The sequence below is a fragment of the Gobio gobio genome (genome assembly GCF_949357685.1).
Source record: "Gobio gobio genome assembly, chromosome: 22".
NCBI classification, from domain to species: Eukaryota; Metazoa; Chordata; class Actinopteri; order Cypriniformes; family Gobionidae; genus Gobio; species Gobio gobio.
Window position 1 is genome coordinate 46,541,542 of NC_137118.1, and position 15,791 is coordinate 46,557,332.

A 15,791-nucleotide genomic window follows, 5' to 3' on the forward strand; every position below is an offset into this window, starting at 1 on the left:
TCTGACGGGTGTCCAACGACATGAGGGTAAGTAATTAATGACAGAATTTTCATTTTTGGGTGAACTAACCCTTTAAAAGAAGTCCTCTTTTTTACTCTATCTGCAGCATGTGTTATTGCTTTGTCTATATTTCTGGAGCTTGAGGCGATTTCTCTGTTTGGAGTTGCAATACAGGAAGGTCAAGAGCACAAACAGAGCATGTTCTTATTTCCCTTAAGCCTCTCGCATCACATGCGCCGCAGTTCTTGGACGCTTGTGTAACAGATAAGGGCTCAAAGCAAAAAACAAAACACTGGTTACCACATCAAACCGAGCTTTTGCTTCTGAAAGATGTGTTTTTCACATTCACCCACATGTGAGAGGTCAGCGTGGAGAGGAGAACTCTTGCGGAGCTTAATGGAGTAACGTTTGCACTGTCGTCGTCACAGGTATGGAGGAGCCGGTGGACATGGATCGTGGATTCTTCAGGAAAGTGGACGTTCCCGATCATGCACACTACATAGTGGCTTTTTTCGTGGCGATCATCGGGGCTGTGGGAGTGATCGGGAACATGTTGGTCATGTACGCCTTCTTTAGGTAGGACTATCGGTCTCATATTCTCAATGCAATATCTGATATTGAGGTTGTGGGAAACTTTAAAACTAAGTTTTAACCTGGCCTCAGATGCTTCTCCTAAACATTTCATACTTTGCATACATTAAGAGTATACAATAGCAGTCAACATTGTTGAATAATTAAGATTTTTCAAGTTTTTGAAAAGTCTCACCTGCTCACAAAGGCTGTGTTTATTAGATCATAACTCCAGTGAAATATTCCTCCAGTGTAGATCAGCTGGAATATATTGTAAAGTGTGATTTATTCCTGTGATCAAATCATCATTACTCCAGTCTTCAGTGTCACATGATCCTTCACTAATCACTCTCGTATGATTTCATGCTCTACAAACATTTATGATTATTATCAGTGTTGAAATCACTTCATATTTTTGTGGAAACTGCAATAAAACATTGAAAAATTTGAAGTAAGTAAGATTTGAAAAAGAAAAGAAAGACATTAAGACTTATTTAGCAAGGATTAAATAGATCAGAAATGACAGTAAAGACATTTATAATGTTACAAAAGATTCTATTATATTATATTCAAATAGAAATTATATTATATTAAATACTATTTTATTATATTATATTCAAATAAATTATGTTCTATTCATCAAAGAATCCTGAAAAACTAAATATATAAACTGTTTTCAACACTGATAATAATCATAAATGTGTGTTGATCATGAAATCCTCATATTAGAGTGATTAGTGAAGGGTCATGTGACACTGAAGACTGGAGTAATGATGATTTGATCACAGGAATAAATTACACTTTATATATTCACATAGAGAACAGATGATCTACACTGGAGGAAATCTTGGTCACACACTCAAAAAAATGATTTTATGATGCTGTTCACTTAAAGCAATTAATCTTGATTTAACACAATTATATCAGGTTTCTGGTTCAAATGTAATTTATTCATGTTAAACTGGCTTAAAACCGTTACTCTTTGACATAACTTGATGTTTTCATTTTGAAATAACATCAAATCAAATCAAACAAGACGTTCACTTCCCATCATGCTTTGCAAAGGGGCTGAATTCGGAGAGTAAATGTTTAAATAAAGTGCTATTTGATGCATTTTTAACAAGATTAGAAAATGGAGAGACTTTTTAATGCTTAATGTTTTATGTTGGTATTTAAAAGTTTGTGTTATGTTAGTGTTTTTGGAGGTTACCGTTGTGGTGAAGTGTAGAGCGTGTGCTTGGGGTGAGGACCTACTAATAATTGTTAAAGTTGTTTTAATAATAAAAATCTAATATGGGCATGCCATGGATGTAACAAAACCATATTCTGGCAAGCCATTAAGATCTTGTTAAAGGTTTTGTAAATGTTAGTATTTCACTAAATAAAAATAATCAATTAAACTGGATTACTTGTTTTGCTTTTTTATATTCATTTTAGAATAAATACATTTGATAGTTTTGGACAAAATTAAGAATGTTTACCTGATTTAACTAAATTGCATTGAACTAACATTATGTAAAAAACATAAGTTAACTGAAATAAACAATGTTAATTCAATTCAACATAACCCAATTACGTGGAACCTGTTGACATAAAAAAATGAAGTAAATCCAACGTATCATTTTTTTGAGTGCACAATCCAACAGTAATTCTAACACTTTTTAGTTAATGTTACTTAATGTCTTATCTTAATTGTAAAAATCTAGTAATCTGTTGTATTCACATACTATTCCTTGTTTACTCAGAAAACCCAAGTTAAGATTAATTGATTGGTTTGAGTGCCATTTTGTCAAAAGTCACCATTATGGGGATCATGATTCCCTTTGGCTGGGCACTGGGAACATTCATATTATTATAATTCTGTTCCTATTGATGCAGCGATGCAACAATAAATCACAGTTATTTGGTTTCAAAGAAAGAGAAGTTATAAATAGGTTGCTTTTAAAAGTTGACCTAACTTCTGACTGAATAACTAACTATAGTTAATGATTTACTCAGAAATTAAGGTCACTATTTCCCTTTATGTCGTATTATGATCGTTTACAATTTTATTGCTAACATTACGTCATAAACACCTGTGGAACTTTTAATCGGGTTGATATAATCCTTAACAATATCTTGCAATTGATCATGCTTGAGTCACACACACACTCCAACATTCAGCATCAAAACACAACAATGGTAGCTATACTTGGTCAAGAGTAAATCTAAAGTAAAAGATCAAGTACTCTCTACAGTTCTTTTTAAGTTACTTGAACTCTTGTGTAACTAAGCATTAGCACAACATACTCTTCCTATTTCACTTTACTTGTTTTTTTTAGGGCAATCGGTTTGCATGTTTTTTTTAAGTAAGTCTAACTAATTAGATTTTACAGTGTAAGTGTCCTTAACTACTATGTACTTGCATCAAAAAATAAGTATGATGTATTTATTGTGGTCATATTGTTGTGCAAAACACTTTTGCTGCTATTGAGGTGGGATACGGGTAAGATTAGGGACAGGTTTGGTGGGATGGGCAGGTTTAAGGGTGGATTAAAAGGGAAGGGAAGGTCAACCGTGTAATGATGTATTTACAGAAATTAATTATGCAGGTATTTTAAAATATAAGTACAATGTAAAAACATGCATGTACACAAGTTTGTTTCAAATGATTAATTTCAATACAAGTACATAATCACACTTTATATAAGGTGTCTTTAACTAATATATATAAAGGGGTCATGAACTGCAGTGTTTTATAATGATTCTTGTGGTGCACCTATAATGTTAGTATGATTTTTACATCAAAAATGGTCATAATTTAGAAATAAAAGGCATGTTTCCTTCCCTGATTTTAGCCTCTGATTTGAACGCTATGTTTGAAGGGGCATGTCTGAGACTTCAGTGTAAACGCCCACTGCTGTGATTGGCCGCTGTGAGACTTCAGTGTAAACGCCCACTGCTGTGATTGGCTGCTGTGAGACTTCAGTGTAAACGCCCACTGCTGTGATTGGCTGCTGTGAGACTTCAGTGTAAACGCCCACTGCTGTGATTGGCTGCTGTTGTGACTTCAGTGTAAACGCCCACTGCTGTGATTGGCCACTGTGAGACTTCAGTGTAAACGCCCACTGCTGTGATTGGCCACTGTGAGACTTCAGTGTAAACGCCCACTGCTGTGATTGGCCGCTGTGAGACTTCAGTGTAAATGCCCACTGCTGTGATTGGCCACTGTGAGACTTCAGTGTAAATGCCCACTGCTGTGATTGGCCACTGTGAGACTTCAGTGTAAATGCCCACTGCTGTGATTGGCCACTGTGAGACTTCAGTGTAAATGCCCACTGCTGTGATTGGCCACTGTGAGACTTCAGTGTAAATGCCCACTGCTGTGATTGGCCACTGTGAGACTTCAGTGTAAACGCCCACTGCTGTGATTGGCCACTGTGAGACTTCAGTGTAAACGCCCACTGCTGTGATTGGCCGCTGTGAGACTTCAGTGTAAATGCCCACTGCTGTGATTGGCCACTGTGAGACTTCAGTGTAAACGCCCACTGCTGTGATTGGCCACTGTGAGACTTCAGTGTAAATGCCCACTGCTGTGATTGGCTGCTGTGAGACTTCAGTGTAAACGCCCACTGCTGTGATTGGCTGCTGTGGGACTTCAGTGTTATCGCCCACTGCTGTGATTGGCCGCTGTGAGACTTCAGTGTAAACGCCCACTGCTGTGATTGGCCGCTGTGAGACTTCAGTGTAAATGCCCACTGCTGTGATTGGCCACTGTGAGACTTCAGTGTAAACGCCCACTGCTGTGATTGGCCGCTGTGAGACTTCAGTGTAAACGCCCACTGCTGTGATTGGCCACTGTGAGACTTCAGTGTAAATGCCCACTGCTGTGATTGGCCGCTGTGAGACTTCAGTGTAAACGCCCACTGCTGTGATTGGCCACTGTGAGACTTCAGTGTAAACGCCCACTGCTGTGAGACTTCAGTGTAAACGCCCACTGCTGTGATTGGCCACTGTGAGACTTCAGTGTAAACGCCCACTGCTGTGAGACTTCAGTGTAAACGCCCACTGCTGTGATTGGCCACTGTGAGACTTCAGTGTAAACGCCCACTGCTGTGATTGGCCGCTTTGAGACTTTAGCGTAAACACCCACTGATGTGATTGGCCGCTGTGAGACTTCAGCGTAAACGCCCACTGCTGTGATTGGCCGCTGTGAGACTTCAGTGTAAACGCCCACTGGCTGTGATTGGCCGCTGTGAGACTTCAGCGTAAACGCCCACTACTGTGATTGGCTGCTGTGAGACTTCAGTGTAAACGCCCACTGATGTGATTGGCCGCTGTGAGACTTCAGTGTAAACGTCCACTGCTGTGATTGGCCACTGTGAGACTTCAGTGTAAACGCCCACTGCTGTGATTGGCTGCTGTGAGACTTCAGCGTAAACGCCCACTACTGTGATTGGCTGCTGTGAGACTTCATTGTAAACGCCCACTGCTGTGATTGGCCGCTGTGAGACTTCAGTGTAAACGTCCACTACTGTGATTGGCCGCTGTGAGACTTCAGTGTAAACGCCCACTGATGTGATTGGCCGCTGTGAGACTTCAGCGTAAACGGCCACTGCTGTGATTGGCCGCTGTGAGACTTCAGTGTAAACGCCCACTGATGTGATTGGCCGCTGTGAGACTTCAGTGTAAACGCCCACTGCTGTGATTGGCTGCTGTGAGACTTCATTGTAAACGCCCACTGCTGTGATTGGCCGCTGTGAGACTTCAGCGTAAACGCCCACTACTGTGATTGGCTGCTGTGAGACTTCAGTGTAAACGCCCACTGCTGTGATTGGCCGCTGTGAGACTTCAGTGTAAACGCCCACTGCTGTGATTGGCCGCTGTGAGACTTCAGCGTAAACGCCCACTGATGTGATTGGCCGCTGTGAGACTTCAGCGTAAACGGCCACTGCTGTGATTGGCCGCTGTGAGACTTCAGTGTAAACGCCCACTGATGTGATTGGCCGCTGTGAGACTTCAGTGTAAACGCCCACTGCTGTGATTGGCTGCTGTGAGACTTCATTGTAAACGCCCACTGCTGTGATTGGCCGCTGTGAGACTTCAGCGTAAACGCCCACTACTGTGATTGGCTGCTGTGAGACTTCAGTGTAAACGCCCACTGCTGTGATTGGCCGCTGTGAGACTTCAGTGTAAACGCCCACTGCTGTGATTGGCCGCTGTGAGACTTCAGCGTAAACGCCCACTGATGTGATTGGCCGCTGTGAGACTTCAGCGTAAACGCCCACTGATGTGATTGGCCGCTGTGAGACTTCAGCGTAAACGCCCACTACTGTGATTGGCTGCTGTGAGACTTCAGTGTAGCGAATACAAATAAATAATGCTCAACTGAGACATTCACATTGTTGAAAAATAAATAAGCACATTCCCAGCATCAGGATCCTTTGGAAGGTCATGTTATTTTTAGTCGCTCTTCTCTCCTCGTCATCTCACTAACACTCCAGTGGGCGGGGCCAGAGCTGTCTCCATCTATTATATCATTTCACAGCGAGTCGTTCTCTGGGCTTGCTTACAATGAAAGCTGATTTTGGACTAACAGGGAAGTTTTCAGTTCTGAAACTTACAGGATATTCTAGTATGAAGTATGATTTCTCTGTTCATGACCCCTTTTTACTTTATTTTTATCAAATAAATGCAGCCTTGATGAACAAAATATAACGTGGATACGAGTTCATATTTGAGATTTCGGATTTTTGATTGCAGACTTTTGTAGATTGAGATATTAAGATCTCTTCTGAAACTCGTGTGAGATTATGGGGTTGGTTTCTCAGGAGAAACATCTGATATGCAGGAGACTTAAACAAACATCTACTACATTTATTATTTAGTAGTAGATTTTGATTCCTCTTTTCTGTGAGTTTTCCTCTTTTTTTAAAAAAAATGGCACGGTCAATGTAAATGTTGTAATGAATGAAATGTTTGTTTTTCTTTCTCTTAATAACTCTTATGTTATGAACCACTGCTTATGTGACTCTGCTGGTTTTGTGTGATTTGTTTTAATTACTCGTACTGCTGTATACTTGAAGTCTACCCGTCTTGACGTGGTTTTATACTGACAGGTTTATTTTAGTCTTTGCTGAGAGGGACGGTTTGCCATCAGTAATAGATGATGACAGCGGACACACTGCAGCTTCATCATACACCACTACATTTTGGGAGTTAAACCACATTTAAATATGAAAGTGAACATGTTAAAGAGCTCCTATTCTGCTTTTTTTTTTTTTTACATGTTCCTCTGTCTTTAATGTGTGATGTTGCTGTTTGAGTATGAAAAAGTTCCAGTTGTTCTCTATATCAGTGTTTCTGAACTCTTGAGTTTTCTTGCGGGAAACAACACGTCACAATATTCCTTATTATAATAATTGGTTGAGTTAGTTAGTCGTGTGTTGAAACTGCCGGTTATGGTAAGGGGCGGGACATTTCCCTAACACTTGACCAATCACAACACTGCTCCAGTCGACCAATCAGAGCACAGTGTGCTTTCAGAAGGAGGGGCTTCATAGAGACAGGAACTAAACAGAGCGTTACTGACAGACTTGGAAGAGAGGAGCCGCAACAATGGAGAATATAAGGAAATAATCAACATTACAGCAGGAAAACCTGCTCTAGTAGAGCCAGAAACACATCAAGACTGTGAAACGGGGCAGAATATGGACAGATTAGTTTCTGGGGTAAATGTGGTTGTAGAATGTGTATAGTCATGTAAATAACTGAACTCAGGATGAGATTAAACAAGAGTGACACTGTGTTCAGCTCCTGTATCATATTTTGGTACACAAATGTCCTCTAAATGATCAACACTAGCCACGTTTACATGCGCACTTTTTTGTCATTCCGATTAAAATCATTCCGATTGAAAGATTCGGTGGACTGTTTACATGAGACGTTCTCTAAACCCATCTGGTGTTTACATGTGCTGACTTTCAGTAGGAATCATTTTGTGACATGCGCACACAGTTTGTCTGCCGCCTCAGATTTGTTACGTATCGTGGATCAATAGTTCTGTGTTGGAAATTTTTATATTTATTTATTTTTCTGTGGGCGGACATGCAGTAGTTTAACCTAATTTATGTCCTATACAATGGCTATTTCAACAGCTGTGAATGATGAATGCGGAATCAAACATGAATTCAATTCATTTATTTTGAAAAACACAAAATTAACAATAAAATGCACTCAAATTATTAATAAAAACATAGGATATACGGTGAAACATGAATGAAGCATTCAAGAAGTGCTCCGCATCATTACTAGTAGTACTAAACATATATATTTCAGATGATTAAGGAAAGATACCATAATCACAAAGGTATAAATATTAACAAAAGTAATTAAAGTAGACTGTGGGTAATGTTACTTAACCAATTTGAAGCAGTTATATATATAGCTAACTTAACTAACGAGAAACAGAGCAGCTTGAATGTTCCCCGTTGAAATGGCAGCTCTCAACGGCCACCAGGACTTGTACAGTTTTATAAAAGCTATTTATTATTTGTCGTAAAGTGTAAGAATCACTTCAGAAAAATAAATTCTTCTGTCAGGCGCAGTTGAAGCCAATAGGACAAACGCTGTCAAGATGAGATGCTGTAGCCAGGCTATGTCTGTGTCATTATTCAAACATCATGTTCATAACATGTTACGAAATAAAAAGTTTAATACCTCAGAAAAATGAACTTTCCTCTCAGTCAACATTAGCCTGGTGTGAGCGCAGCACACACTCTTCAGTTGTGGAGACGTGCTGCATATCACATCACAGAAAGACATGCGCTCAAAGTAATCAGATCAGGTCCATTTGATCGGTTCATGAAAAGGTTTATCCCACCCCTCTCAAACCGATTACAATTTCATTCGGTTTGGCCATTTTTATTCCGATTGAGGTGTTTATATGGAGTATTTTTATTCGGATTGGACTTTTAAACCGATTACAGTGCTCCATGTAAACGCACCTACTGTTGGGAGTTACACGCTACAAAGTCACGCGTTACTGTAATTCCACTACTTTTAGTGGTAACTCGCAAGTAACTAAATATTTTTTTATTCAAGTAACGCAATTACAATTACTGAAATTTAAAAGAGTTTGTTACTCGCGTTACTCTCTTTTGTGAAAAATGAACGCTTGCAGACAAGAAGCTCAGCTCTAGGCCCTAGCCTGGCCCATGTTTTTTTTTTACACATTGTTGCTGCCATTCAAATAGTTCAGTTTTGTTTTTAATGTCAAAGTAGTTATATTTTGTTAGTTTCTTTATTAAAGGGTTAGTTCACCCAAAAATGAAAATTCTGTCATTAATTACTTACCCTCATGTCGTTCGACACCCGTCAGACCTCCGTTCATCTTCAGACAGAAATGAAGATATTTTAGTGTAAATCTGATGCTCTGAAAGTCCTCCATTGGCTCAATGCACTTTACACTCTCAAGACCCTTAAAATACACTAAAGACGTCGTTACAAAGTCCATCTCACTACAGTGGTTCTAAAATAACTTTATGGAGTGACGAGAATAGTTTTTGTGCGCAAAAAAACCCTAAATAACGACTTATATAGTGATGACGATTTCAAAACACGGCCTCATGAAGCTTCGAAGCGTTATGAATCAGTGAGTCGATTCAGCAGTTTGGATCGCCAAATTTCAGAGCCATCAGATTTACACTAAAATATCTTCATTTGTGTTCCGAATATGATAAGGTCTGACGGGTGTCGAACGACATGAAGGTAAGTAATTAATGACAGAATTTTCATTTTTAGGTGAACTAACCCTTTAAGTTAATTTAGAAAAAGTTTTTGGAGCATTTTTTTTGTTTGTTAAATTCAAGTTTTTGTTTTTCAAAGTGACGACCAAGCGGCTGAAAGCGAGTTAACCCAACGCTTTAGCCTCTCAAATCAACACTTGACTTGTCTTGCCTATAATAAAATCCATAGATATCAAACACTTCAAGCATCACAATGTAAGTTTAAACTACTATCCCCACCACCAACACAGTAAAAAGGCATTTTTTATAAGTTGAGGTTAGGCGTAGGCGTTTGCAAACGAATAAAAATAAAAACATGCATGTTTTACCATACACCTCTCCACAAAACCAATATAATCCGTTTCTTCAATTTCACTTGCTATGCACATTTAACGGAGTTCACGTCAACGAAAGCGAAATGAGCTGCATTTTATGTATCAATTCGGCGACGCGTGTTGCACCTTCAGAATTCGTTGTTTGAGTGATCGGATTTAAATCAGTCTCGAAAAAATCTCAGAAGGCATTTACTTCTGATCTTTTCACAATCGGATAGATATCTGGTCAGAGAAAACTAATTAAGTTTTGAAGAAAGAAAGCCTTTTGACCTGTTGATTACAATAAATAGGTCTAAAAATTATGTTTATTGTGTTTGACTGGTCAGTACTGTTCATATTTACATTTAAAAAGCAGACTTAAAAGTAACTTAAAAGTAACTTTCCTAACTAATTACTTTTGATATTCAGTAATTGGTAAAGTAACTCAATTACTTTTAAAAGAAGTAACTAGTAACTATAGCTAATAACTAATTTTCAGTAACTTGCCCAACACTGATGATCAAAACTTTGAAAACCTGATTGATAGTTTAGACTTTAACAAGTAAAAGTCCTTTAGTATAATTGTACAAACGTCCACCTTCAGTTCGTGCTTCACGTATCTTTACCGATTTTTATAAAGTAAAGGTAAGAATAACTTTTATATTGTTAGTAATATTTCAAGACGAACACTTATTGGATTGGTTTACTTGATTATCTATGCATCATTTTGTAGATAAATCATGGAGATCATCTTAAATATGATCATCAGGCTTCTGAGAAAGGTTTATTAGTTTATCTCTCAATCATCATTCTATTGCATTGCGTTATGTTTTAAAACTACAGATCTTTGATCATAAAACTAACAACAACAACAACCTTTATTTATAAAGCACATTTAAACACAATATGGATTGATCCAAAGGGCTGTACAGAGTACAAAGCAGACATATACAAAAATAATTCAAAAACTAAGCTTTTGAGTATCATCTTACTAAGGCATTGTTGGCAGATAATGATATTTATATGTATTTTATGTGAGTATTTGCTGTACTGTTATAAAGATCTCAGTGATTGACATTAAAAGCATCAGAATTTTTGTCCATATAAATATCAGCATCTGCAGCAAATTGCCTATTTTTGCTCAGTTTGGGCCTTTGAAAAAAAAAATTGTTGTTTTACCTCCATATTCTCGCACTGTTTCATACTAAATGAGCCGTAAAAGCGTGAAGTATTAAATATGACAGCTGTGGAGTCATATATCAGCAGGTTTAGTGTGTGTTTTCAGTGCTCACAGACTGAAGTCATGAAGACGTGAACGCATTCAGCCTAAATCCTCTAGGGCCGCTGACACACTTTCTACATTTTGTTCAGCTCTCACTCTCGCTCTCTTCAGTCCCATGACGGTTTCTTATAGATTACATCTGTAAAGACACAACACACTCTTATAAAGAAAGAGGTCTGAGTCTGACACTGAGAGACGGACTTTCACATGATGAATATTGGACATAAATATGAAAACTCATTTACTCACTCCCTTCTGTGGAAAACAAAAGGAGAACTTTTGAAGAATGTGCATGTAATATTTTGGTAAATTTGATATTTTGGCTAAAAATACTTAGTCTATCCCTAGTTTATCTGCATGTTTCTGGTTTCATTAGTTAACTCAATGAGTTAACAAACTTATAATGAATAAAGTCTACAGTCTTAACATTTACAAATACGTTTTTGATTTAAAAGTTGTATCTGTTAACATTAGTTTATGGGCTGTGAACGAACATGAACAAACTATAAATAATTGTATTTCTATTATGGCGAGAACAGACAAACATTGTGTTTTCATGCACTGCTCAATTTTGAGATTTTGGGCGTATTTTGGAAGTGTTTATTTTATTGCTCTTTATCTATTTGCGACTGTATATTTCAATTTTAATACATATCTTTAAAGAGATTTTCTTCCACTTCAGTATCACTTACACACACCAAAATTTGATGAGTTACATGATTAAGTGTTTATTTTATTGAATTTTAACTATTTGCGACTGTAGATTTCAATGACAATACATATCTTTAAAGAGTTGTTTCTCCACTTCAGTGTCACTTACATACTCAAAATTTTACAGATTTATTCCTGTCTATATCCTGAAGGATTTTCCTTAAGGGTTTGTTCATGGATCATTCAGTTTCTGCTGATCGATTGTGTTTGTTTTGTGGTCCAATAGAAATAGTGGCTCACAAGTTTTCTCTGATGGAAAGTGCTAATATTAAATGCATGTAATAAAATGCCTTTAATCAACTAACTGAGCAAATTAATGCATCAAATAAAACTCTAGTTTTGGTGACAAATGATACCGGATGAGTTACACAATTAAGTGTTATTTTATTGCACTTTATCTATTTGCGACTAGAATTTAATGACAATACAAATCTTTAAAGAGTTGTTTCTCCACTTCAGTGTCACTTACATACACCAAAACTTACAGATTTATTCCTGTCTATATCCTGAAGGATTTTCCTGAAGGGTTTGTTCATGGATCATTCAGTTTCTGCAGATCAGTTGTGTTTGTTTGGTGGTCCAATAGAAATAGTGGCTCACAACACAAAAACGGCTCATGAGTTTTGTCTGATGGGAAGTGCTGATATTAAATGCATTCAACCAAATGTGTAACTTCATGCATCTAATCAAACTCATGCATCTAATTAGTTTTGGTGACAAATGATAGCAGATGAGTTACATGCTTAAGTGTTTATTTCACTGGATTTGATCTGTTTGCGTCTGTAGATTTCTATGACAATACATATCTTTAAAGAGATGTTCCTCCACTTCAGTATCACTTCCATACACCAAAACTTACAGGTTTATTCCTGTCTATATTCTGAAGAATTGTAGTGAGGGGATTGTTCATATATCATTCACCTGATCTTATACAACATTTTTTTTCATAAAAAACATAGTGAAAGTTGTTTCTCCACTTCAGTGTCACTTACATACATCAAAATGTACAGATTTATTCCTGTCTATATCCTGAATGATTTACTGAGGGGGTTGTTTATATATCATTCGTCTGATTTATAAGTTTATTCCTTAAAACATGGTAAAAAAAAAATTGTTTTCTGTCAGTTGACAGTATTTTCTGATTTATCGAGTGATAAAAAGAGAAATTTAAAATCCGTTCTACTCTAATATGTCAACAAAATGAAACAAGAATTTTGAACCAGCTTCATCCAATGTTGAGATTTATGTTCTGAAAATCAATGCAAATTAGTGTATATGTAATAAGACGATGCTTCATTTGCATATTTAAACTAGGGCTGTCAAAAGATTAATCGCGATTAATCGCATCCAAAATAAAAGTTTGTGTTTACATAATATATGTGTGTGTACTGTTAATTATTATTTATATATAAATACACACACAAGCATGTATATATTTAAGAAATATTTGCATGTATATACTGTATATACATTTATATAATCTATAATATATATAAATATAAATGTTTTATATATAAAAATAATATATTTTTCTTAAATATATACATGCTTGTGTGTGTATGTATATATAAATAATAATTAACAGAGTACACACACATATATTATGTAAACACAAACTTTTATTTTGGATGCGATTAATCGCGATTAATCTTTTGACAGCCCTAATTTAAACATAGCATTTAGAAAATGTTTTAAATTCTTAATGTGATCATGGTGATGTCTATTAGGTAATGTCTACACTGCAAAAAATGCTTTTCTTAATTAGTATTTTTGTCTTGTTTTCAGTCCAAATATCTAAAAAATCTTATATTAAGAAGCATTTACTAGACAAGCAAAAGTTTCTGTCTTGTTTTGGGGGAAAATAACTCAAAATTGAGTGAGTTTTTGCTTAAAATTAGCAAAATAATCTGCCAATGGGGTAAGAAAAATAATCTTAATTCAAACAGAAAACAAGATTATTTAGCTTACCCCATTGGCAGATTATTTTGCTAATTTTAAGCAAAAACTCACTCAATTTTGAGTTATTTTCCCCCAAAACAAGACAAAAATTTAGCTTGTCTAGTAAATGCTTCTTAATGTAAGATTCTTTAGATATTTGGACTGAAAACAAGACAAAAATACTAAGTAAGAAAAGCATTTTTTGCAGTGTATTATTCACCTGGGGTGTCTTGCTTTGACAAGCATGAACTAATATTAATTAATGCTTTAATTTTTATTGAAATTTTTAGAGTATGCTATAGATAATGCATAATGAAAAGTACAAAAGGGGAATCCAGCAACGCTAGACAATAACATTTGTTAGATAATGCATTAAATAAAGCTGCATTAAGTAGTGTTTATTTTCTTCCAGAAGCTTCTGTTTGCAATGATCCGCTAATAATGTGATTGCATAATGTCATGAAACGAAGCTACGCAATTATATAACATGTTGCACATTGACTCAAAAGCAAAGCAACATGTTTTTGACTGTAATTAATGAGATGCACACGCAGGCCTGTAGGATTTGTGAGTGAAGGCTGACAGCAACACAACCATCGGTTTCTCAATGATCACTGACACGAGACACAATCAAAGCCATTGACGGCCACAGGAATCAATGCCTGACCTCATCAGAGCGCTCTCATTGACTCCAGCAATCGTCTCCATGAACTTCACTGAGCAATTCACTAAATGTGCTTAGACATACTCAACAAGTTTACATATGCTTATGCATATTCAAATGCATTTTGGAAACACTTTACAATAAGGTTTCATTCATTACTTTAGCAGCATGAGCTAACATTGAACACTGAAACAAAAACATTTTGTCTAGTTTTCCAAGACACATTAAAAATTAAAAAAATATTTTTTGCAGTGAAAAATACTAGTACTAAAAATATAAATATTAAAATAATTTATTGATCTTGATCAATTTCAACATTTACTAATGTGCATTATTCAAATCAACAGTTATGTAATGGACCTGATGTAGCGTGAAATAACAAACAGTTGTATTTTTATTAACTAACATTAAAAAAGATGAATGCTGTAACAAATGTATTGCTCTTTGTTAGGTAATGCATAAACTAACGGGACTTTATTGTAAAGTGTTGCTGGAATATGTGTTAAGAAACTAAAGTTGTGAACTTTTAGTAATAATGTATTTTATGTTCAACATAACTCGCTTTATGCATGCGCCAATGCTAAATGTATTTTTCTATATACCCTAATCATTGTTAACCACATGTATTCTTTACTTCAATGAGCCCATTGTTTCTGTATGGAAGCCCGTTTCCGCCACTAAGTAAAAAAATAAAAACAGTAATTGCGACTTTTTATCTCAGAATTCTGACTTTATATCATACAATTGTGGCTTTATATCTCAGAATTCTGACTTTAACTCTCAGAATTCTGACTTTATATCACACAATTCTGACTTTATATCATACAATTGTGACTTTATATCTCAGAATTCTTACTTTATATCTCAGAATTCTGACTTTAACTCTCAGAATTCTGACTTTATATCACGCAATTCTGACTTTATATCTCACAATTCTGACTTTATATCATGCAATTGTAACTTTATATCTCAGAATTCTGACTTTATATCATGCAATTGTGACTTTATATCTCAGAATTCTGACTTTAACTCTCAGAATTCTGACTTTATATCACACAATTCTGACTTAATATCATACAATTGTGACTTTATATCTCAGAATTCTGACTTTATATCTCACAATTCTGACTTTATATCATGCAATTGTAACTTTATATCTCAGAATTCTGACTTTATATCATGCAATTGTGACTTTATATCAGAATTCTGATTTTATTTCACGCAATTCTGACTTTATATCTCAGAATTCTGACTTTATATCATGCAATTGTAACTTTATATCTCAGAATTCTGACTTTATATCATGCAATTGTAACTTTTTATATCAGAATTCTGACTTTATATCACGCATTGTAACTTTATATCTCAGAATTCTGACTTTATAACTCGCAATTGTGAGAAAAAAAGTCAGAATTGTGAGATAAAAAGTCGCAATTTTTTATTTAGTGTCGGAAACGGGCTTCCATATAGTTTCTGCCTTAAATTATAACATTGTTTATTAATACATTTTTAGCTAACTGTGATTTGTATATGTACTTTTTTTAAAT

General features: G+C 36.0%; 1 protein-coding gene across 1 annotated transcript in view; it reads left to right on the top strand.

Annotated features, from left to right (window-relative positions):
* Positions 1–430: 430 nt before the first annotated feature.
* opn4xa (opsin 4xa) overlaps positions 431–15,791 on the top strand; it is a gene marked incomplete at both ends in the record, with an annotated part of 51,727 nt that continues 36,366 nt past the window's right edge. Inside the window, one exon of the mRNA XM_079804972.1 lies at positions 431–576. Within this exon, the coding sequence (XP_079661098.1) occupies positions 431–576 (146 nt within the window). The remainder of the gene's footprint in view (positions 577–15,791) is intronic.